The sequence below is a fragment of the Fukomys damarensis genome, unplaced genomic scaffold (assembly GCF_012274545.1).
Source record: "Fukomys damarensis isolate Sample0158 unplaced genomic scaffold, DMR_v1.0_HiC HiC_scaffold_27, whole genome shotgun sequence".
Taxonomy (NCBI): domain Eukaryota; kingdom Metazoa; phylum Chordata; class Mammalia; order Rodentia; family Bathyergidae; genus Fukomys; species Fukomys damarensis.
In genome coordinates, this window is record NW_022900939.1 from 21,643,336 (window position 1) to 21,668,661 (window position 25,326).

General features: G+C 40.8%; 1 protein-coding gene and 1 pseudogene across 4 annotated transcripts in view; both read right to left on the bottom strand.

Annotated features, from left to right (window-relative positions):
• Kdm2a (lysine demethylase 2A) overlaps nt 1-25,326 on the bottom strand; it is a 113,569-nt gene that overhangs the window by 10,301 nt on the left and 77,942 nt on the right. For all 4 annotated transcript variants that reach the window (XM_010635832.3, XM_010635833.3, XM_033756738.1 and 1 more), the window contains 8 exons: nt 24,833-24,926; nt 23,654-23,807; nt 22,124-22,239; nt 17,257-17,383; nt 14,300-14,694; nt 3,855-3,938; nt 2,142-2,411; nt 1,299-1,430 (listed from right to left, as the gene is read on the bottom strand). In XM_010635832.3, coding sequence (XP_010634134.1) covers nt 1,299-1,430; nt 2,142-2,411; nt 3,855-3,938; nt 14,300-14,694; nt 17,257-17,383; nt 22,124-22,239; nt 23,654-23,807; nt 24,833-24,926 — 1,372 coding nt within the window. The remainder of the gene's footprint in view (nt 1-1,298; nt 1,431-2,141; nt 2,412-3,854; nt 3,939-14,299; nt 14,695-17,256; nt 17,384-22,123; nt 22,240-23,653; nt 23,808-24,832; nt 24,927-25,326) is intronic.
• LOC104870454 lies at nt 10,001-12,851 on the bottom strand (annotated as a pseudogene).

The following is a 25,326-nucleotide window of genomic DNA, read 5'->3' on the forward strand; positions in this document are numbered from 1 at the left end:
GGTGAAACCACTGAGCTAAATCCCGGCCCGAAACCATGTGTATCTTACAGGGCTGTAAGGATTAAATCTCTCTTTTTTTTTGAGAGGTTTCACTATGTAGCCCAGGCTGGTCTTCAACTCCTAGCAATCCTGCCTGAGTGTTGGGATTACAGGCATGTTTGCCATCACACTCAGCTAAATCAATTGTGTATTATGTAAAGTGGTTAGAAAAGTAGCATTTGCTTAAATACTTTGTATTAACCATTACCACCATGGAGATAATACTCATCAATTTTAAGAGCCACACTTTTTATAAAGTTAGGCTACTTCTCACAGTTGACCTTATCTATTATCATTGTCAGTTGATAGTCATAAACAGCTGACACTTTCTGGAAAGGCCCCCACCTCCAAAAAAAACCCCCAAAACCAAACCCCAGCACTGACTGATTCATTATTTATTTATTTAATAGATAGGCTCTTGCTATGTTGTTCAAGCTGTTTTTTTGGTACTGGGGATCGAACTCGGGCCCTTGCACTTGTGAGGCAGGCAGAGGAACCTCTGAGCCAAATCCCTGGCCCTGCTCAAGCTGGTCTTAAACCTGTGGGTTCAAATGATCTTCACACTCTGGAATAATTGAGATTATAAGCATACACCATCATATCCAGTCACCCATGTGACTTTTAATCTTGAAGATTAAAAAGAAAGTGCATGTAAAATAGTAGTTCTGCCCTGGCTATTCCATCTTTGAGTTTGAGGGCTGCACTTCTTTACTACTTTTTTTTTTTGAGATAGGGTCTTGCACTGAACTCACTACATAGCCCCCAGGCTGGTCTCTAACTCTGTCTCAGCCTCCTGAGAGCTGGGATTATAGGCTACCATGCCCAGGCCCTTCCTTACTACTTTTTTTGGGTGTGTGTGTGTGTGTGTATTGGGGGGTAACAGGGATAGAACTCAGGACCTTATAGTTGCGAAGCAGGTGTGGTGCCGCTAAGCTAAATCCCCAGCCCACTGGTGTATGTGTGTGTGTGGTTTTTTGAGACAGAATCTCACTATATAGTGTAGAATTCACAGCAATCCTCCTTCCTCAGCCTCTCAAGTGCTAGGATTATAGGTGTATGACACCATGCTATTCCTTACTACTTTTTAAAAGTTCAGCTGTGCACTAAACCTGATACAGATTGAGGACTCCTTGAATGCTAAATGTTAAGACCATCCACTATGTTACTATGAAGCTGAGGGTCCACTGTAGGGATGATGGCAGTCTTCTGTGACAAGTATCCCACCCTTCTACTGATCTAGCATCTGAGACTCTCCTCACCTGAAGACAGCCAGGATGAACAATCTCATTGCAGATACAGCATTCCATAAGTTTCTTCTCAAAGTCTTGTGTCTCTTCATTCTGATCCACCTCTCCACAGAGGGAACACGTGACTGAGTGAGGCAGTCTGGGCTACAAAAGGACAAAGACAGAAACTAAGAGAATAGATTTAAATCTTTTATCATTTCAGCTTCTCTTTAAAGACAGGAGATTTGGTTCTTATAATTTTCTACTAAATATGTGGGGAGCACTGAGATAAGTTAGAGAGAAGATGGGGATTTGGTAGAAACCAAAGGAGGATGAGAGGACTCAAACTGCTTGAGAACCAGAAACCAAAAGAAACATGTTCACTTTGAGTTGGCTTGTTCTTAGGCTCACAAGTCCTTCTAGTCCACTTAAAGAAGGGATGGAAAGTAAGTGGCTTGTCCTTCAAATGCTAGTCTCCTGTTTGAAAATTAGATGAGTAAGGCCAAAAGTTTAGAATGTTTTTAGAACTAGATACTTTTTGTTTTGTTTTGTTTTGAGACAGGATCTCATTATGTAGTTGAGACTGACCTGGAACTCACTATGTAGCTCAGGCTGGTCTCGAACTCACAGCAATCCTCCTGCCTCAGCCTCCCGAGTGCTGGGATTACAGGCGTGCGCCACCACACCCGGCTACTTGTTTGTTTTTGAATTAGACACTTTCTTGATGAATCCAGAGAGAGAAGGACAAAATGAAGAAAGTTAAAAAAAAGCATAACTTCTCAGCTCTGCAGTCTCTGGTTCAATTCCACTTGTATTCCAGGCTCCCTCTGACACCCACACCCCTCCCCCGACATTTCTACCCAGCAGATCACTCACTGCCAAGCACTGTCGGAGGACACAGGACTGTTTCATACGTCCAGGTCCTCCAAACTTCTTCATGTCCCTGCAGTAGTGGCAAACACCGCACTCTCCTTGCACACAGGCTTTGCATTTCCGACAGCGCACTCGTCTTCGCCTGGCACCTGACACAATGGGAGAGGCAGCTGCGGGCCTCACAGGTGTTAGCCGTGGAGCTGGCTTCATAGTGTGAGGCTTTGTGATAGGGATGGCTGGAACCCGCACCTTTGGCCGGGTGGGGAATTTAAGCTGGAAAAAGAAAGCAGTGAGGTCAACCCTATCAAATTGCCTTAAAACTGCAGAAGGTAGAAGATTACATGGCAGTATACCTAGCTCAAAACTCTGCAAACACTATGTCTTGTGGGCAAATCTGCTCACTGGCTGTTTTTATAAATAAATTTTACTAGAACATAACCATGCTCATTTATGTATTGTGTATGGCTGCATTTATATTGTAATGGTAGAACTGAGAAGCCATGGTTGAGTGGCATACCAAATCTAAAATATTTACCATCTCAATCTTCACAGAAAAATTTGCCAGTTCCTATCCTAGTCCTTCAGTCTACTATTTCAGCCACATCCTTTTCATTTTGCAGAACTACAAGATTTGTCCATCCCTGAAGATTTCTGGGTAAGTGTCATATACACAAGTCATCCCAGGGGCCCTCTAGTATTTCCTTATACTGACTACTCAGAATATTCTCCAAATTAAGTAGGACAGCAGATTACTCAAGGGTCAAACTAGTCTTGTTCATTTCTTTACCACTCTGAATCCCAGCAAACAAGCTGGTACATAGCAGATACTCCAATTAACATGTAAGTATGGAATAAATTGCTCAGGTATGTTTATAATTTCAGCATTTGCATTTACCTAGCTAGTGACCTTTTCAAGGACAAGGATATTTTCTACTTCTTCAATTTCCTACCAGGTATTAAAAGACTCTTCTGACACAAAATACTAAACAACCAGAAATCACTGAACTGTTCTGAGGCAGTCCTATGTGGCTAAATGGGACTCTGCCACCTATGAAGAACGGGTAAGTGGTCCTACTCTGGTTAACCACCCATGGAATGTAATGGCTTTGCCAGTGCCAGCTAGTAAACACCAAAGAATGGCCTAATTCACCTACTAAATTAATGTCTAGGATCAGAATGCTATCATTAACCATGAAAGGACAATGTGCTAAAAATTCATAGGAAACATGAAGATTCATAACTGACAATTAGCAGATGGTAATTCTTTTCTTCTCTTTTCAATTCTATACTGAAAAGTCCCAATTAAGGGGAATCCTCAGTAGGGTCCCATTATAGTAAAGAAAACTCTCATCTTTTAAATATATATGAACTTATTTTAACTACTTTAAAAAATATTTGTGAAGTTAACTGAGTCACTGGGTCAAAAGCATAGGAACTGATCATTTTGGTCACAAATGCACAACTCTGCATCTGAACCTAAAGTGACACATTGCAGTATGAGAATTCTGTTAAGATAATCACTTCTAAAGATAGTTACCTCCAAAGACAGGCAATTACCCGGACCTAGGAGTTAGGACAAAACTGAGTAGTGATTTTCTGTCAGTTTGTATTAAAGTACCAAAAGCTGTATAGTTGTTCTTTTCTTCCTGGAATGGTAATGACCAGCTAGCACAAAGCTTAAGCAGTTTGAAGATCAAGCAGAAAAGAGTTTCTTACCTTATCCCTTTTTGGCCACTGTACTATAGGGACTCCAGTAAGGGCTAACTTGGGATCACTACTGGCAAGCTCTTCCAGCAAAATCTAAGGGTAGGATGACAGAGAAGGAAAAAGCAAGATGTGATAAGCACAGCGCCAATTACTCCCAGAAGCAGCCAATCACTTAGTCTCAGTGCCCTCAAAAGCACCAAAGGAAAGAACAGGTTGGCAACTGTCTTTATATTTAAAAACGAGGAAATCAAAGATGAAAGAGAAAACTCACAACTATTATAGTTATATCAAGACTTCAAACTTACCTTTGCACCCAACTCTTTTCTTGTGTACTCAGGCTAACATTTACACTAAAGCAACTAGCTCATGCGGCAACAAAGTATTACTTATGTAGTTCTATATATTACAGTAAAACTTTATATTGTCTCTTCAAGTGTTGCCTTCATTTTGCAGATGGGAGCAACAGTGCATCAAAGTGACTGGCTAATAATGCTGAATAAGATGAGTAGCAGACCTTTTGTTTGTTTCTTGTAGTGCTGAGGATTGAACCCAGAGCTTCACATGTGCCAGGCAAGTGCTCTACCACTGAGCTACACTCCCAGCACTAGAACTTTAATGTTCTGATTTGACACAGAATTCTGTTTTACTACAGCTGCTTACAAAATCAATCCCCCCCCCCACACAGAGTCAGCTATTTGCCTTTATTCCTAATAATGGAGCAGTACAGTCTTAGTCTTGGAAGCAATACTTATGGCTTTAAAAACTAAACAAATTTGAGTGACTTAGGAACAATGCTACAGAAAGTAACTGCCACTCAAGTTAATCATCATAATTTTGAAACAAATCTTTCATTATTTCGACAGAAATTTATGAAGCCCAAACCTTCTAGCAGAATGAAAGTCTCCTTCCTCTGACCTCACAGGCCCTAAAGCAACGCCACAGCAAAAGAATGCAAATCTGGGGGACAAGTTACACTTGGCTTATGTGTACAGGATAGGAACTATTTCAGCAGACTAAACTTTGACCTAGACAGGTCAGCATGCCCAGGCCTTCTTTAATAATCATTTTCATAATCACGACTTTTAGTTATTTTTATTTTTAAGGATCATGTTCCAAATCCCAGAGTAGGCCTCAAAAAAACCCTGCAACATCCCAAGAAACTCCCCTATGAACACAGTCCTCTACCAAGTTTCTAGATGCCTCACACCTTCCTTCAAACTGATCTGCAAAGTTTTATTTACTTCAAGTTGCTATGGCATCCTATTCTGGAGCCTCCTGTTAGCACTACACTGCATAGGGGTGAAGAGGTGGGGTGTGGTGCCACGTGGGACAAGGCTCTGGTCAGGGTTTCTAATCTTTCCAAGGTGAAAAATATGGGTCCATTCAAAATGTGCACTAGAGAGTGCGCTGCTCCCCTCCCCCACTTCACACTGCTAAAGAGTAGGACTCTGCCCATTTCCTTTGCCGGAGAGAACTGAGCTGTCCACAAACTGGGACTTTCCACTTTCAGCAAAAGAAAAAAAAAAAAAAAAAAACTGCATAGAAAGATCTGTGATTGTTTAAAAGAGTAGAAAAGGAACTTAACTGTTCACCAAAAGCAGTCTAATTCTACCTTAAGACTTTTGTGGGTGCCACAGGGAAGGGTAGGCGGTGAAACTGTAGGTGGTGTGTGTGTTGGGGGCAGCTGTTCACACATACATGGCTCTGTTACAGGGGTATGTGTGGGTGTGGAGGGAAATGCAGATTTCCTTCCAAGCCTTATTTCGCTGGGGCCGTTCAACGAAGCACGCCCTGCTTTCATCAAAAAAGGCAGAGTCCAGCTGAGGCCCTACAAGAACCATATAAAGAAGCCACCACCCCTCACTAGAGGGGGCTTGGGATAGGGGAGCGGAGGTGGAGTACGGAAAGGCTGATGCCTATCTAGGCTCCAGGCATTTAGGAGAACATTCAAATACAGGCCCACACCCCACAGATCAGAGGAAGAGAGAACTGAAGCATCTAGGCAGCAGGAAAAAGCGTTCTCAAAAGCAAAGCAACCCAGTTCCAAAGCATATCCCACCAGTGAGGGAACAAATACAATGATGGCTCAAGCAATACCAAGTAACACAAGCATTGTCCTGGACTCGCCTGTCAGAAAGCTCTTCTGCCTCTTTGCTGAGACAAAGTCTCTACAGTAATACACACCCCAAAGCAGAATGCGTTTGCCAGCCTGACCTTGCGTTTCTCGTCGCTCTGGAGCTGCCGAGGCTCTTGGGTGAAGTTTCCCCACCGTCTTTGTTTTGTTTTCTGTGTTGGAAGTTGTGCGGAAGGAGTTAGGTTTTCAGCCTCTAGGAAAATCCCGATTTACTTGAAAATTCAGAAATCTCCCAGAGCACATAAGGTAGGGCAGTCGGCTCTAACCCTTTAGGGTATCCAGAGAGCAGCCTGCAGCGATCTACACTCCTTCTCGAGCCCTTCAGCTCAGCCGTGGCTTCCTGTGCCTGTGAACAATGCTGCTGCGTCACCCACATGCAGCTCCCAGAAATGCTTTGCAACGGAAGATGGCAGGAGGGGGAGCTGAGCTCGAGCGAGCTAGCCAGGCAGAGGGCCCGGCCGTTCTGCTGCAGCGCCGGGAGGGGGTGTGTTCAGCTTCAGCTCTTCTCCTTGTCATTGGAGGAGGCACTGCCAGGAAGGAAGCCTGGCCCGCCCCATCTCCCTCCCTCCACCACCGCAACAGGAGAACTCGGGGCCAGCCCCTAAGGGTTCCCGTGGCTGACTTCAGAAGGCGCCAGCAGAAGGGAAAGCTTTAAACCATTCTGCCTACAGATTGGACATTTGTCCTTGTCTCAGTCCACGCCCTTCCCTTCAGGGTCACTTTCTGTCAGACCTATCTCGTTGACTACACACACACACACACACACACACACACACGCCCTCTCTTGGCAGACACTTTGGGATTGCCTCAAATCTGGACACTGAGGAGGAACCAAGAAGCAGGCTGAGCTCCTCCCAAGTTATCTTCTTTCATACTGTCTGCTTGCTTCACCTACCTACTCAGGTTCATGTAGCTTCCAGTCCATGATCCAGAACCATCATGTTTTTCCAGAAAAGAAAAAAGCTTTCAGAAATAACACATTCCAGTCAACACCAAGAATACTCAATAAAATATAGCAGTTTTCCATCAACTACACGGATGCCTGTTTCTAATTCCCACTAGAAACCAGAAACATTTTAGAAATGTCTGTGCAGCAATCTATTAGCAGTTCTATCATGATCAAGTCAAACAAATGAGGCATAATCTAAGGTCAAAGAACTTTGCCCTCCTGACTCTAACTAAGGTACAGGAAGCTTGGGAACTGGCTTTCTCCCAATTCCACCAGTCTCCTCTGCCCATCAGAATGCTCCATGCTCTGGATATCACTCCCCGAATACAATTTTGCTGTACTGAAGAGTGAACCTGGACTTCCCAAACGCTAGGGAAGTGTTCTATCACTGCCCTCATTCTTGCTAGTCCCACAAAGGAAACACCCAGCCCTGCATGCTATTAGACACCTCAATGCCACTTGCTGACAACCATTTGACCAACATGTGTCACCTACATTTCCATGTATTCAGGTCTTGGGCAGGATGAAGTTCAGACAACCCACTCTCTCTCTGGGTTACAGGAGAAAGGGAAGGCTAGGATTCCAGAGATCTACATGCACTGTACATCAGCATGGGGACAAGCTGGGCAGGAACAGAAGCCTACATAGCAGCAGCTTGGATCCACATTTGATGATCCAATTTTCAGACCCTCACAACTGCAAACTTGGCTTTTTGGGAAATTACTAGTAATTCTTTGACATAAACATCTAGCTGTCACTACTGAAGCCTGTTTCCAGTACAGCTGTTTCAGTTAAGTTTCTGGAATAGACTCAGTGGCTTAATAGGCTTTCTGAGGTCTGTGGCTTTGCTGCCCTATATCTGTATTTTTCTGTCCATATACTGAGAACTCCCTTTTTTTTTTTTTAAAGTTGGGTCAAATGGATTTTTTTTTGAGACAGAGTCTCACTAGGCAGTTCAGGCTGTCCTCAAACTCTCAGTGATCCTCCTGCCTCAGAAGGGATTACAGGTGTGCACGTCCATGCCCGGAATGTATTTTTACTTTTTTTTTTTTTTAGACAGGGTCTCACTATGTAGTTGAGACTGGAACTCACTATGTAGGCCAGACTGGTCTCCAACTCACAGCGATTCTCCTGCCTCAGCCGCTCAAGTGCTGGGATTACAGGCATGCACCACGACGCCCAGCCATATTTTTACTTTTTTGAAGAGTATCCATACTGTTTTCCAGAGTGGTTGTACTAGTTTACATTCCCAACAACACAGAAGGATTCCTTTTCCCCCACAGCCTCCCATTATTTGATTTTTTTTTTTTTTTTTTTTTTTTTTTTTTTTTGGTACCAGGGATCGAACTCCGGTCCTTGTGCTTGTGAGGCAGGCAACAGAACCACTGAGCTAAATCCCCGGCCCTGTTTGATTTCTTGATGGCCATTTCCCCCAGTATCAGGAATTAAACCCAGAGTGTTCACAAATGCTAGGACCTACCCCACTTCCCCTTGAGACAGGGTGTCACTAAATCACCCAAGCTAGGTTTGAACTCACAATTCCCCTGCCTTAGCCTCATAGAGTACTGGGATTGCAGGCATGCACCACCTGGACTGCTTTTTTTATTCTTTCTGAGATGAAGTCTTGCTGTGTTCCCTGGCTGGCATCAAAATCTTGGGCTCAAACAAACAGTAGCAGGGACTATCTACTCGCCTGTGCTACATATGGGTCTGCATATGTTAATTTTTACAGCAGTTTACTAAGGGAGGGACTTTTGTGCTTTTGATTGGTACTCTTAGTTGATATGGATATCCTAACCCTAAGCTTGCCCCTTACACTGTAGGACTTAAAGACCCAGTGCAGTTTATTTTGTTTGAAAAGCTTTCCTTTATAGTGATATGGGGCTAATAATAGGTCCCAGAAAATGCAATTATTTGGTCCTCAGTGGTATTCTAACCTGGAGGGATGATAAAAGTACAAATACTTAAAAACACATCATTCCAAAATAATTCTAGAGGCCTAGTGATACCCTGTCAAGAAATGATGAAGACCCTAAAGGGCACTAGGACTACCCCTCCAAATAAATCTCCAAATTTTGCAAATTCCCATTAATTCAGAATAGGCAACAAAGATAAGAGTTAGTAAGAATAAGCTGAGGATTTAGCTCAGTGGTTCTGCTCCCTGACTTGCAAGTGCAAGAACGTGAGTTCAATCCCCGGTACGAGGGAGAAAAAAAAAAAAAAAAAAAAAAGAGTAAGAATATATACAGTATAAGAACATTATAAAAATACTTTAAAGAATCCCATACATTTTAACTAAACCTTATATCGAGTTAAAATTTAACACTTTCTATTCAGTAAAAGTAAGTTAATTATTAAAAATAGTGTTAATTAGGGTCAGGGATTTAAGCTCAGTGGTTCCGGTGCGTGCTTCACAAGCACAAGGACTCAAGTTCGAGCCCTGGTACCCCCCCCAAAAAAAAAAAAAAAAAAAGTTAATTAAATCAAGAAGTGAAGCTTTTCATTGTACAGACTAGCTTAAAAACAAAAAACAAAAACAAAAACAAAAACAAAAAAACCAAAACTGCCTTAATGGGATAGGTATAGTAGTGCACTCTTATAATCCCAGTACTCTGGGAGGCTAAGGCAGGAGGATTCCAAGATTGAGGCCAGCCCCATGTTAAGGCTGCAACGTTAAGTCAACTCTTCTGCTTTTAGCATACTTTCTCAAAAGTTAAGATTATCCATAACCTTCCCAAACAGAACCCAGGTGGATTCACTTTATCATTACCAGTAAGTCAGCATGTTTTATTGCTCTATTTTTAATTTACTCTCCTTCAATTCTACAACTTTTTTCCAACACTGTAGAACTTAACATTTTAAAATCTCAAAGCCCTTTTATTACAACACTAAACTGGACTTTTCTTCCAGAGAACACAAAATTACGGAGATCTCATACCACTACTTTTCTTCCCATATCTTCTACTAGTTATTTCTGAGAAGAGCTGTTTTTTGTTTGTTTTATTTAATTTATTTTTTGATCCAAACTAGTTTGCTTTTGAGACAGAGTCTCATCATGTAGTCCACGCTGGCCTTGAACTCACAGTGACTCTTCTGCCTTAGCCTCTCAAACACTGGGATTACAGGCATGCACTAACACACCTGGCTCTAAACTCCTTTTAATAACAGAGTAAGATCCTGGGTTAGTTCCTGTAGCCTTAGCTGGCCTGTCTGCCTCTGGTGCTCTTGAACTTTCAGCCCTTGGAGCAGACGTAGGGTTTAGTGTGGCTGTGCAGGGTCCCAGGGCCTTGTGGAAATGTCAGTACACGTCTTGTCCCTCGCGTGGACCAGAGAGCAAGACGGTGCCACAGCTCTTCAGGGAATCTAGGGTTACCTGGTCAAAGGCAAGGATCTTACCCCCAGCCTTAAGAATGTGGCTGCTGGCGTGGCTGCTCACACACAGGGCACAAACTTTCAGTGTGGGCACTTTCTGAACCCATACATTATCTGTTGTTATCCCCACAACCAAAAAAGTTTTATTTTTCCAGCCAGAAAACCTCCTCTTGTGGATTATCCAGGAAAGGGACCTAGGTGGCAGGTTGGTGCAACTTATAAACAGCTTCTTCAGCACAACCTAGTTGAAGGTAAAGTTGGTTTGTCTGGCCACAAACCTAAATAGCTTAACCAATAGTCTCAGGTAGATGTCCTGGCTCCTGGACTTGTGCTGGGCCTTTTGGTCCTTGTTGTGGCTGATGTAAACTCCTATGACGGCAACTCCTGTTCAGTCAAGCCCCAGCCAGAGAGATTGATTGATTGATTGAGTTGGTGTTTTTTTGGATATAGGGTCTCACTCTGTAGTCCAGGCTGGCCTCAAATTTATGGCAATCTTCCTGTCAGCCTCCAAAGTGCTAGGATTCCAGGCCTATATCACTGCTCCTGGCCCACAAGAAATTTTAAAAGGAAACAATCCCTCTCTCTGCAGGAAGCATAAACTTTGTTTCCATTTGTCTCCCATTACAGTGAAGTCATCAGTGCTAAACTCTATTGTACTGTAGAACTACTATTAGCTGTGTAGTGTTGGGCATCTACCCCTCTTACTGCTTTTTCTTTTAAATGATGCTCAGATTCTTAAAGTATTCAAGCTCTTAAATATACTATATCCTAATCTCTCACTAAGTATAGGAATAATTAATCCATTTGATTATAAATGACAACTACTGATAGATCTGAGATCTAAATCTGATAACTTCTGAAACTGGCTGTTTTGTTTTGGTTTTGGTGGTACTGGGGACTGAACCCAGGACCTTTGCCCCCAACTATAGCCAGCCCCTCAAACCTTTTTTTTTTTGAGACAGGGTCTCTAAACTAAGCCCAGAATAGGCTCAAATTTGTGATCTTCCTGCCTCAGCCTCCCAGAGTGCCAGGATTACAGTGTGCCACCACATCCAGTTTCAAATTTTATTAAGCTATTCCAATGACTTTATTTAAGGGAATCTATGTATTTTAATTAGGACTGTTGACCTTGTACAATGGATTAGTGAAGTATATATGACTTTCTATTACTGGATTCAATGGCATCAAATCAATCTATAGACATCTCCCTTAGAACTCAAAAGACATTCTTTTTCATGAATTAAAAATATAGACAGGGCTGGGGATTTAGCTCAGTGGTGCCACCACCTGTATCTTAAGCACAAGGTCCTGAGTTCAATCCCTGGTACAAAACAAAAAAAACAGACACCCAGATTTAAAAAATTGATGATATAATGTTAGAAATCTTTCTTCATAGGGTTAAGACAATTATAGAAGTTGACAAGTTTCAAAGTCACAATTTGTTTCCCATATACATTCATGATGGAATAGCCACACAGAGAGATTTATATAGAAAAGTAGTATCCAGATATCCCTTCAAGCCTCATGGAATCATAGGTGGGACCTTTGGAAGCTGACTGGATTATGGAGGTCTATAGCTGACTTGCTATTAGGAGGTGGGGTCTGGTCAGAAGAGGGAGGTCACTGGGTGCATGGTCTGGAAAGGTTTATCTCCCTTCTCAGCTGGCTCTTGCTTCCTGTCTGCCATGTCATTTGCTCCTCACTGCTATGCCCCTCTGCAATGAGGCTGGCTATGAATTAGAACTTATACAAACTCTGGGCCAAAATAAACCTTTCTTCTTTTAATCTGCGGGTATTAGGTATTGTGTCATAGCAATGAGAAAGTGACCAAGAAAAGGTTACAGTCAATTAAGCACTCAAGATTATATAAAAGTCCTATCACAATAGAAAAGAAAAAACTCAAACGCCCTTTGTTCATTCAATAAAGTGAGTTTGGTAACTAACTCGAATATGGAAAAGCATGGCTGAATTTCTTGTTACACACTAATCATTATGGAAGTAGGACCACATTAACCTGGAAGCATGTTATTTCCTCTTTTAAAAGCCACGATACCACCAGCCTCTTCTAAAGCAAACCTTATAAAACTAAACTTTACCACCAACTGCTTAGCTTCTACTGCTACCAAAGAGGAACAACCTCACTGAGTTATCACCCTTTTTTTAGTTTCTATAATTGTTTACCTTTTTACTGATGAATGAACATGTAATACATTTTTTAAATGTTAATTTTAAAAAGAAAAAAAAAAGATGAAATCCCATCTCAGTCTCAGAATTCTTTCCTTAGGTGCAAAAAGTTGGGGAACTTCACAGCTGGTTATATGGTGGCTAGAAACACCATCAGCCAGTAGTGGTGGCGCACACCTGTAATTCCAGAACTTGTGGGGCTGAGGCAGGAGGACTGCCCAAAGTTTAAGGCCAGCCTGGGTTATATAGTCCATTCAAGATCAGCCTGAACTAAAGAGCAAGACCCTGTCTCAAAAAAAAAACAAACAACAATAACAAAAAAACCTGAATCAAGAATCAGAGATGGGAAAGACATACTGTAAGACATTTAGTCCACTTTTATTGGGGGGGATGGTGTCACAGAATTATTCTCTGTAAGCTCTTAAAATGACTTGTAGTAATCTATGTGGCAGTTTAAAAAAAATAACACTTACTATGAACTCTGGTCTTGCTAATACACACACCCAAGATATATTTCCAGACACTGATTAACAAATAAAATTGTGGGCTGGGGGTGTAGTTCATTGGTAGGCAGTCTGCCTAGCATGCACAAGGCCCTGGATTTGATGGCCACAATGGGGAGGGGAGAAGACTGAGACAAGGAAGAAAGGGGAAGGGAAAAAAAGAAAAGGGGAGGAAGAAGGAGGATGATGATGAAGGAGGAAGAAAAAAGGGGAAGGAAGGAGGGACGGAGGGAAGGTAGGAAGGAGAGAGGGAAGGAAAAGAGACAGAAAGGGGAGGAGAGAGAAATAGATACCCAGATCAAATAAATTTATAAGACATAATCTTAGAAAGCTTTCTTCATAGGTTACTTAAAGATTGAAGGGTGTGAAGAAGAGAGTAGTGACATATTATCTATAGTCCAAGCTACATAGATGAGTGAGGCAGTCAGGCAGCAGGACAGCCTAAGCCCAGGAGTTTGAGGTCAGCCTGAGCAACACAGCAAGATCCTTGAGGGGCAGGGTGGAGGTTGGGATGGATGGGATGGGACAGAGACAGAGATAACAGAGATATAGAAAAACAGTGATATAGCAACATCCCAGAAAGAAAGAGACGGAGATGGGAGAAGGGAAGGGGGAGGGTTAGGGAGAGAGATGAGGCGGGAGACAGAGAAAGGAAGATCTCTCTAGTTTAGAGAACTCAAAGATTTCACAAAATAAGTTCATTTCCTTAAGACTAACTAATATATGAGAGGTAGGTAAAGACTTTTAAAATTTATGTTGGAGGACCCCTTAAAAAACAAGAAAAATATACAATATGAAGAAACTTGATAAAGCAACAGGATAGATTATGCTTAAAATGTCATTTTTATTGGAAGTTGTCTTGATATATCTGTCTTAATATTATTGAAATTAAAGATTTTAAACCTACTCAATATAACATAGCACAGAACAATTTTCTTTTCTCTTAATCTACTTAGGATGAGATTGCTATTAGCTTCTCTTTTGTTCTCCAACAGGTCTCTTTATTGGAGCACAAGAAAAGCTAGAAGTATTATTTCTTAATGTATACACTTCTCAGGCTCATTTTTATTTTAGGGATCAGCTTTAATTTTGTTTTAAGGGCTGAATTTAAATCCTCACTGACCACACAAGTTGTAATTACACTTTAATAGGAACCTAACCTCACTGTAGGATTTGAAACATTGAGCAGCACTAACAAACACACACACTTATTACGCTCTCTGTAGCTGAACCAGAGATTATACGAAATTCTTGTACTTTCTTCCTCCAAAACTAGAAATTGATTGCTGTAACCAGGTTAACAGCTGCTTACCTTTACATCGGCAATAAGAGCATCTTCGTCTTCTATCCCTGTGGGGACACATTTCTTGTGCACTGGCAGAGATTCCAACTTATCTACAAGGCAGCGGAGGCCTTCAAGCTCAAAATGGGTCAGATGCACTTGCCTGTCCTTTCGGGGGCTACACTGGGGATCCCACACTTGGCCATTATGGGAGCCCCGGCTACAGTCAGAGGATGAGTCCCCAGACAAAGTTTTCTTCAGACTCGGAAGACTACGGCAGGTTTTGCCCAGGCAGTCATAATCCAGGTTGACCCCATTGGCTACAGGGCTAGTAAGGACAGAACGCCTACTACTCAAGCGTCGGGTTTCTCGGTCTACTCCTTCCTCATCCCCATTTCCAGATTCCAATCCATTTAACTCCAAATCTACCAACACAAAGAAAAAATGAAAAAAGACAATGCAATCATCAAGAGATACAGGTGTCATGGGAAGGAGCTTGAGCCCTCCCCCAACCCCGTACCAGGGATCGAACTCAGGACCATGCACTTGCCAGGCAGGCCCTGGTGCCACTGAGCATCCCTAGCCCAGGGCTTGAGGTTATAAGTGACAAAGCACTCATATTTAAGAACAGTGTCTCCTTATTCCAATCTATTTGTCCACTGTTGACCAACCGCATTTTTAAAAGGCTGGGAAGAACCTTATATTTGTGTATTAGAAATAAGTTACCCATGAAAGAAGCTATAAATTACTTTCAAATTTAAGCTTAAATTTGGAATTATATTTTCATCATCTTCTAAAAGAACAGACAATATGAAGTACATAAAATTAAGTTTTGGAGCCGGGCATGGTGGTGCACACCAGTAATCCCAGCACTTGGGAGGCTGAGGCAGGAGGATTGCTGTGAGTTTGAGACCAGCCTGGGCTACACAGTGAGTTCCAGATCAGTCTCAACTACATAGTGAGATCCTTGGGGCTGGCGATGTAGCTCAGCGGTTCGGTGGCCTGCCTTGCAAGCGCAAGGACCCGAGTTCAATCCCTGGTACCAAAAAAACCAAACCAAAACAAAACATAGTGAGACCCTGTCTCAAAAAGCCAAAAACAACCCCTCCCCCAAAAATTAAGTTTTGGGCAGTTCAAATCCTACCAACACGGACAGCAGAACAAAGTGAATATTTTTTGAAAAGGAAACATTTGGTAACAGTAGTGATGTTCACTAGTCTTTTTCTTTTATTTTTTTTTGATACAGGGTCTCACCATGTAGTTCAGCCTGGCCTTAAACTCACTATGTAGCCTAGGCTGGCCTCAAACTTGCAGCAATCCTCCTGCTTCAGCCTCCCGAGTGCTGGGATTACAGGCATTCGTCACCATGCCTGGCAGCACCTAACGTTAGAGAAGTAGGAAGGCATAATGTTGACTAAGAATCAGAAAATGGTGCCTGTCCCACTGAGTGACAGCTGCCACTGGTGTCATACCAGGGCAAGTATGCTATCAAGGCTTTCTCTCAGCACCAGCTACCAAATCCTGGCCCCACTGTGCTAGTCCTTTAACACATTTTACTACTAATAATTTAGAAAATGCATGACGTTACAAGGAAGTAAATCATTCCTTATCCCTCTACTCTGGAAAAATAACTCAACAATGTAATGTTTTCTCTTTCCATGTTTTCCTATGTATATACATGTATGATTTGGGAGTGGTACTGGGGATTGACCTGAAGGTCTCTTTCACACTGAGCTACATCCCCAGTCCTTTCTTGTTTTTTGTTTTGAGACAAGGTCTCTTGAAGTCACTAATTTGTTGGCCCAGGCTGAGTTTAACTCATAATCCTCTTTTTTTTTGAGACAGGGTCTAACTATGTAAGTCAGGCTGGCCTTGAACTCATTATGTTGTCCAGGCTGGTCTCAAACTCAGTGATCCTCCTACCTTAACTTCTCATGTGCTGGGATTACAGGCATGTACCACCATGCTCGACTTGATTAGATATACTTTAAAACAAGATTGGATCATACTGTATATATTGTTCTTTATCTTACTTTCTTATGTTGAGTGAGCTTTTCAAAATTTCAAATGAGAGTATAAACTATGAGCAAAGTTATATAGTAAGAAGAAAATGCTAAAGCAAAAGGTATCTTCCTTGGATTGAAGATCCCAGAAAAACCTTCAATTATAGCATATTACAATATTGACCCCTCTCCAATTCAAGACATGGGAAAGACTAAAAAAGTGTACTGAAACTACCTTATCATCAAATAAAAAATTTCTCTTCATAGATGTTGGGGAAATGTTAGAGTACAAAAGTTAAGAGCACAGATTTTAGAGTCTGACCAGTTTGATTCAAGCTGTGGCTTAACTGCTTATTAACTTTAAATTTTGGGGTAAGTTTTAAAATCTTTTTCAATCTTTTTTGCTTTGTTTTTTTCAAACAGGGTCTCACTATGTAGTTGAGACTGACCTGGAACTCACTATATAGCCCAAGCTGGTCTCTGAACTCACAGCGTTCCTCCTGCCTAAACCTCCCAAATGCTGGGATTACAGGCATGCGCCACCACGCCCAGCTTTCTTTTTCAATCAGCTTTCTTTTTCAATCTTATTGTTCCCATTTGTAAAATGGAGATAATTACACCTACATCACAGGTAGTAATAAAAACTTAACATATGTAAACTACTTATTAAAATGTCTGGACAAGTTTGTTTTGATTTTTTTGAAGTAGGGTCTTACTATGTTAGGCTGGCCTTGAACTCACTACATATCCCAGGTGGGACTCCAACACATCTGTAATTCCAGCACTTTGGGAGGCTGAGGCTGGACAATCACAAATTCTAGCCCAGGCTGGGCACCTTACTGACTTAACAAGATCCTATCTCAAAATAAATAATGAAAAAAGGGCTGGGGATATAGCTCAGAGTGAAGGCCCTGGGTTTAATCCCCAGTACCACAAAAAACATTTTTTAAAACACCAGGCAATTTATGTAGACAGAACACTTACCCATGCTGAGAGATTCTTTCTGAAATTCCTTAGTTAGGTGGGAACGGTTGGTTATACAGTACACATAGCGTTCCAACACATACCAACACATCTCATAGTAAAATGGATAGCGAAACTTATTTGGAACCTACACAGAGACAGAATAATAAGGTGATGATACTTCTCAAGGAAAGACAGACAAACTGAATCACTGCAATAATTAACCCAGGAAAAGTCATGCCAGTCAACCTGCAAATTCAAGTTAGCAATTAAAGCATGAATTTGAGAGCTGGGGATTTAGTTCCGCAGCACCAGCCTGCCTTGCAAGTGAGAAAGGTCCTGAGTTTGATAACAACAAAAACAAAAACAAAAGCATGAACTTGACTCAATCCACCACCTTGGAAAATACTGGCCTGTGAAAACAACCACTATAGGCAAAAGGTATTTTGGGTGACCTAACAGAACCACCAAGGAACTGTCCTGTTTCAGTGGACAAGTATTAAAAAGAAATGTTGGGTTTTGAGATAGAGGGTATATTTTAGAGTTAGACACAATATACTTTTTTTTTTTTTTTTTTTTTTTTAATTTAGAGCCAGAGTCTCACTTTGTAGTCTTGGGAGGCTGAGACAGAAGGATCATATAATCCCAGGAGTTAAGGGCCTGATTGGGCAACCTGGTCTCAAAACATTTTTTCATTAACTTGAAACTCATCATACTGTATCAAAAATAGCCATAGGGCCAGGGATGTATGCTCAGCAGCACTCTGTCTACTTGGCAAGCACAGGGCCCCGAGTTTGATACCTGGTACGGGGGGAAAGGGTAAACCATAATACTATATAACCAACTCACTTATATTTTATTTTAATTAATTAATTTGGGTACTGGGATTGAACTTGGGCCCTTGTGCTCAACAGGCAGGCAGCAGCAGAACCAATGAGCCAAATCCCTGGCCCTCATAATATATTTTATATATGCTGCCAAATACCACGAAACATATCTAATTTCTAACAATGAGATGGAATTTTTTGGGAAGACTTTGTAAAATCCTTGTTACAAACCAGGCATGGCAGCATGCAACCCTAGTCCCGGCTACTCAGGTGGCTGAGGGAAGAGGGAGGATGATCACTTGAGCCCAAATTTATTTTGTTTTGTATTTTTTGGTTTTGGAAACTGAGCCTAAAGCCTTCACTCTGAGGTATACCCCATCTCCAACTCCATTTTGCTAAATTGCCCAGGCTGGACTTGAACTTGCAATTCTCCTGCTTTGGCCTTCCAGTGTGCTAGGAATACAGGTGCTCAATCCTGGCCATCTCCAAGAATTTAAGGTCAGCTTGGGAACCATACATAGGAAAAACCTATCTCAAAACAAGAAAAAAAAAATCCTCATTATACAAAACTTCTGAGGCTTTAAGACAATTACCAACACTCAATTTAAACAGTAAGTTTATACATTGGTAGATAAAAGTGATCAAAACATGGGCCAGAAGCCGGGCGTGGTGGCACACGCCTGTAATCTCAGCACTCGGGAGGCTGAGGCAGGAGGATCGCTGTGAGTTCAAGACCATCCTGGGCTACATAGTGAGTTCCAGGTCAGTCTCAACTACCTAGTGAGACCCTGTCTCAAAAAAAAAAAAAAAAAAAAACCATGGGCCAGAGATTTAGCTCAGTGGCACTGTGCCTACCTCATTAAAAAAAAAAGTAATCAAAACACTGACTTATTTATAATGTTTTACATTTCTTTCATAAAGCATTGTAAGTTAATATGAAAAACAAAAAAGTTGCTCTGTGGTGTATATACAAAGTGGGACTGAAAATACTGATGTTCAAATTAAAATTTTATTCCTCAAAATACTCCTCACTTATCTTCAATGCATTTATCCCATCATTCTTGACACTTTCTAAAGCAGTTTTGGAAGTCCTCTTTTTGTGATGGGCTTTGGTTTCACTCTTATGGCTGCCTCAATGTCCTGAATCAATTTAAAAAAAAAAAATTTTTTTTTGGAGACAGGGTCTCACTATGTAGCTGAGACTGACCTGGAACTCACTATGTAGCCCAGGTTGGTCTCGAACTCACAGCGATCCTCCTGCCTCAGCCTCCTGAGTGCTGGGATTACAGGCTTGCGCCACCACGCCCAGCCACAGTCATTTTGATTTTGAGGGAAGAGCCAGAAGCTGCTCGGTGCCACATTCTGTGAATAAAGTAGAGGAGGACACAGCCTAGTAGTTTTACAAGCCTGCCTTTCTGGTGGATGGCACTCAGCAACAGCACTCACTGTATTTTTTTAAAAAATCATACCTCGTAAAGACATTCGCAAAAGAGGACTTTCAGAACTGCTTCAGAAAATAGCAAGAATGTTAGAATAAATGTGTCTGAACTAAGGGGAAGTATTTTTTGGGAGGGGATTAACAGCAATGTGTCTTTTAATATAATTCTTAATCACTGCATATTTTAATTGTATCCAGTTCAGAGGATCCAATGAAATTTTATAGAAACACGGGACTCCTTATTTGAAATAAAAGAATTAAGCCATACTTTTAAAAAATATGGTTACATATTGAAAATTGACATTTTTGTAATAAAGTCTAGGAATTATATCAAGATTAGTTTCTACCAGTTTAACAATTTACAGGGAACTTTTCACCAAGAGAAAGGTGCTCATTTTACTTATGTTACTGAGTATGTATCTTCCTTTTCTTCCCTGAAACTAAAACAACTAAGTCCAGGGGATAGCAGTCACATTGAGCTGTAAAAAGGGCTATGTTCTAAAAATAATCTTCAGAGTGACTCTCACAACAAGTGGGTTGGTAGTGTTTCCTCAGTCTTATTAAACCATTTACTATCTTTTGTAGTTTCATCACTTTTTAAATTTTTTTTTTTTTTTTTGGTACCAGCGATCGAACTTGGTTCCTTCAACTTTCGAGGCTGGCGCCAGAACCACTGAGCTAAATATCTGGCCCCTTCATCACTTTTAATAAATAAGCACAAATTCACATTTATAAAATTTATTTTAAAATATGGCTACCCCATATACTATGAGGTAGGGTTAAATAGCTGCAACAGATATTTTATGGCCCGTAAAGCTGAGAATATTTACTATCTAGATCTTTACAGAAAGCCTTCCAGGTCTTTTGTCTGGTATCTATGGGGTGTAATGATTAAGTCATTTCCTATGAATCTGTAATAGTACCAGTCAACTGTGCACCATCTAGGAAAACTAGAAAAATGAGACACATAGGGGCTACAGTGCTCATCTCTCATGGAACCCCAGTTAATAAAGACAATATATGTATTGTTTTGTTTGTTTTCTTGGGTTTTTTGAGCCAGGGTCTTGCTAAGTAGTTCACACTGGAATCCCGCTTCCTGAGTGCTGGGATTATAGACATGCACCACATCCGGCTGCAACAGGATACACTCCTATGTATTGAAGTAAAATGGTTTGAGGGCCCGAGATTTAGCTCAGTTGCATTGTGTCTGCCTCACAAGTGCAAGGTCCTGAGTAACAACAACAACAAAGTAAAATGGTTCAGGTGTTAGTATCCCAGGAGAATAAAAATGAAAACCATAGCTCAAGAGATTATCAGAGAGCCATTTGTGTTCCTATCAAAATCCAAGGTATTAAGAACTTCAAATAATTGATGTCTCCAAAACTAAGTAAGTTCACCTTCCTAAAATTTTTATTTTTCTTCATATTCCCAGTATGCGAACATTACATTTTAAGCCAAAGAAAAATTAAAGTTTTGATAAACTATTCATGAATCTCTTCTCTCTCCTAAATGGGATAAACCTCTACACATATAACTATTACATAAAATTACTTACCCGTGTCCGATCTTCAATGTTGTATATCTTTAATTGCATGGGGATGTTGAAGCTATGCAAAAAATTTCCTCCAAAGACTAATGTGTCTGTAGGAGTATATACAGCATGAATCCAGCCTGAAGAAAAGGGAATGGATGTAGAAGCTGAAAACAGTTCCTTCAACTTTCGAGGCTGGCGCCAGAACCACTGAGCTAAATATCTGGCCCCTTCATCACTTTTAATAAATAAGCACAAATTCACATTTATAAAATTTATTTTAAAATATGGCTACCCCATATACTATGAGGTAGGGTTAAATAGCTGCAACAGATATTTTATGGCCCGTAAAGCTGAGAATATTTACTATCTAGATCTTTACAGAAAGCCTTCCAGGTCTTTTGTCTGGTATCTATGGGGTGTAATGATTAAGTCATTTCCTATGAATCTGTAATAGTACCAGTCAACTGTGCACCATCTAGGAAAACTAGAAAAATGAGACACATAGGGGCTACAGTGCTCATCTCTCATGGAACCCCAGTTAATAAAGACAATATATGTATTGTTTTGTTTGTTTTCTTGGGTTTTTTGAGCCAGGGTCTTGCTAAGTAGTTCACACTGGAATCCCGCTTCCTGAGTGCTGGGATTATAGACATGCACCACATCCGGCTGCAACAGGATACACTCCTATGTATTGAAGTAAAATGGTTTGAGGGCCCGAGATTTAGCTCAGTTGCATTGTGTCTGCCTCACAAGTGCAAGGTCCTGAGTAACAACAACAACAAAGTAAAATGGTTCAGGTGTTAGTATCCCAGGAGAATAAAAATGAAAACCATAGCTCAAGAGATTATCAGAGAGCCATTTGTGTTCCTATCAAAATCCAAGGTATTAAGAACTTCAAATAATTGATGTCTCCAAAACTAAGTAAGTTCACCTTCCTAAAATTTTTATTTTTCTTCATATTCCCAGTATGCGAACATTACATTTTAAGCCAAAGAAAAATTAAAGTTTTGATAAACTATTCATGAATCTCTTCTCTCTCCTAAATGGGATAAACCTCTACACATATAACTATTACATAAAATTACTTACCCGTGTCCGATCTTCAATGTTGTATATCTTTAATTGCATGGGGATGTTGAAGCTATGCAAAAAATTTCCTCCAAAGACTAATGTGTCTGTAGGAGTATATACAGCATGAATCCAGCCTGAAGAAAAGGGAATGGATGTAGAAGCTGAAAACACACATTGTAGTACAGCTTTCTCAGAGTAACAGCACAAAGCTCCAAGATCATATTTTTTGTCTGATTCTGTTTCTTAGTGGTTGGTCAAATTACTTAATCTCCCACAGTTTCAATTTCCTCTAAAAACTAGGATAAACTATACTTCACCTGGTTGACGATGAGCATTAAATAAGAAAAATGCTTGTAAATAAAGTTTTTTGGTTTTTTTTGAGACAAGGTCTCTGTTGCCCAGGCTAGCCTATAACTCGTGTGCTTAATCCATTCTCCCACCTCAGCCTCCTAAATAGCTGGGACTGTAGGTATGGGCCATCATATCCATCAAGGCAGGGGGATGGGGGGAGATATGCTGGGGATCAAACCCAGGGCCTTGCACATGCTAGGCAAATTCTCTACCACTGAGCTACATTCCCAGCCCAAGAAATTTTTAATAAATAAGGTAGTAATAAATAAGGTGGTACCTCACTCCTACAATCCCAGCATTCTGGGAAGCTGAGGCAAGACTGCAAGTTCAAGCACAGCCTGGGCAACAACTTACCTACTTAGTGAGACTCTGTCTTGAAATAAAATGTTTAAAAAGTACTGAGTGTGTAGCTCAGCGTGAAGGCCCTGGGTCCAATCTCCAATATCTCAAAAAAGAAAAATAAATATTTGACCAAAGAGGTATCTAGCAGGTAAATGTTTAGAATTCTCAAACAGGACTATGACTTCAAAATCTGTCCTCTTTAATAAGCACTTATTTTAGTTTTTAAATCTTTTATTTTATTTTTTTGGTACCAGGGATTGAACTTGGGACCTTGTGCTTGTGAGTCAGGCGGTGACAACGCTGAGCTAAATCCCTGACCCTTACAAGCATTTATTTTAGAAATAATGATTTGATCAAGAATATTCCGATTTAGTGGCATTCAGCCTTGACAGCCATTCCTAGAAGACTAGGTCGTTCTTCACCAGAGGTGGCACATAACCTGCAGATCAGCTCATTTCTGAAGAGAGTCTCAATTACTGAGGATAACATGGGGCTCAAACCTGCAGGCCTTCTGAAAAGCCTCCAGTAGCAATTCTGACCTATCTTTAGTGTCAAATCACTGTCTTTAAAAATTTTTTTCTTAATATACATTCTTAGCATCTACTCCATAATGATAGGAAAGGACACAATTATTTGCTGTGCACTTTTATTAGCATAATCATTCTTGGTGGTAATCCATCTGTTTCCTTTTCTTCTTTCTTTTTTTTTTTTTTTGGTACTGGGGATTGAACTAGGGTCCTTGTGCTTGCAAGGTAGGCCACCAAACTGCTGAGCTAAATCCCCAGCCCTCTGTTTCCTTTTCTGTAAAAATAAAGTGGCTAAGGTAAACAACCTACTTTTCTCCACCTTGCTTACCTGAGGGAATGACGAAGGTATAGCCCTGCTTTAGCTCAATGCGTTGGCAATCTGACACCCGGTCACCCAGAAAGATGTCTCCCTGTTTCCCTGACAGCAGCCAATTCTCGTACAGCTCCAGGTTGTGGGCTGTAGGGGGGATGAGCCAGAAGACCTGTGAGTTAAAAAACTTCAGTCTGTTAACAGCCATTGACATGACCCAGTCGTTTCCCTCAACTAAAACAGGTATAAAGACTATCAAGTAGAAGACAGGCAGTCAATTCCACCAGCCTACACAACTTGACTATTTGGGAAACTCTGAGGACCCAAAGAAGTAGATCTTTCTTGTCATTCACTTTATCAAACCAAATAGCATCAGGATTTCGCTGGAATATGACTACAGAACCAAGAACCCAACCAGGACTCTGAGAAAAAAGGGCATTTGGCTTACTAACTAAGCAGTTCCTTATAAACATGTGGCTATCTGACCTCAGAGACCTAAGTAAAAGCTATTTAAGTATAGTATCTTCAAGAGACTGGTTTGGAGCTGCTTTGTTCCAAGACCAAGAGGATAAAACTTAAAGTACCACTTAAAGCAGTATGTTTTCATTCTAATTCTACTTTTGTTCATAAATGCATTTATCTGTAGTAGGGGGAGGATTGACTATAAACTTCTCATATTAATTCTAGATCTCCATTCTCATATAGCATTCAGAAACACTTTGACAAGCTGAAATGGAATTCTTTATGAATGAAGATAGTCTTCCAAAATCTATTTACATTCTCAGAAAAGACCTAAAGATTTCCTTTGGTCACATTTCTAACCAATGCCTCCAAATGAGGAAAACTGATTTGGATCTTAATCTGCTGATTTCATTGTGCAGCTATCTAAAATGTGTGTTCTCTTCCATTACATTATTATACTACCAAGTACAGAAATTATGTTCTCCTAAAGTCACCTTAGTGTCACTTGGGGGATCTAGAAACAAGACTACTGAGATTGCCTATTACGGTATCAATTTTGCTATCATGATAATGGATTAGATAAATACTAAAATTCCTAGTGAACACTAGACATGTAAGTCAACTCAAAACTGTAATTCTCTCCAGATACAAATGGGTACAATTTCCTAACAGATTCATTTTCAGGGCATATTAAGTAACTCCATATTCCAACCCTCACCACAACCATGACCATACCTTTCCCCCTTGGTGGATGTGATACCATACAGAGGTACCACCAAAGTCCACATGAAAGTCAGTATAGCAGCCTCGAACACTCATTAAACAGTACCTGGCCCCCCCACCAAAAAAAAAGCACAGCATTAGTGTACTGATGGAAAAAGAGGACCTACTTTCAAAAATGCCACATTCTTCCTTATGTACTCCTTCTACCTTCCTTCCATCTAATCATTTCTAGAAGGTGGAAGGGGTGTAATTTCAAATTATCACATTGCCAGAGGATATAGTTTTTTCTTTAACCATGGGATCATGTGCTACAGTACTCTGATACACACCCTCATCCTTTTGGACCTGTAAAATCTACTATTTAAATTTCTCTCCCTCGCTCCTTCCTTCCTTCCCTTCTTTTTTTGACAACTTAGTACACAGCAAATCCCCAAATGGAGGAACTACTCCTTGTTGTCACTTTAGTACTTCATAGCACACCAAAAAACAAAAAAACAAAACCACAA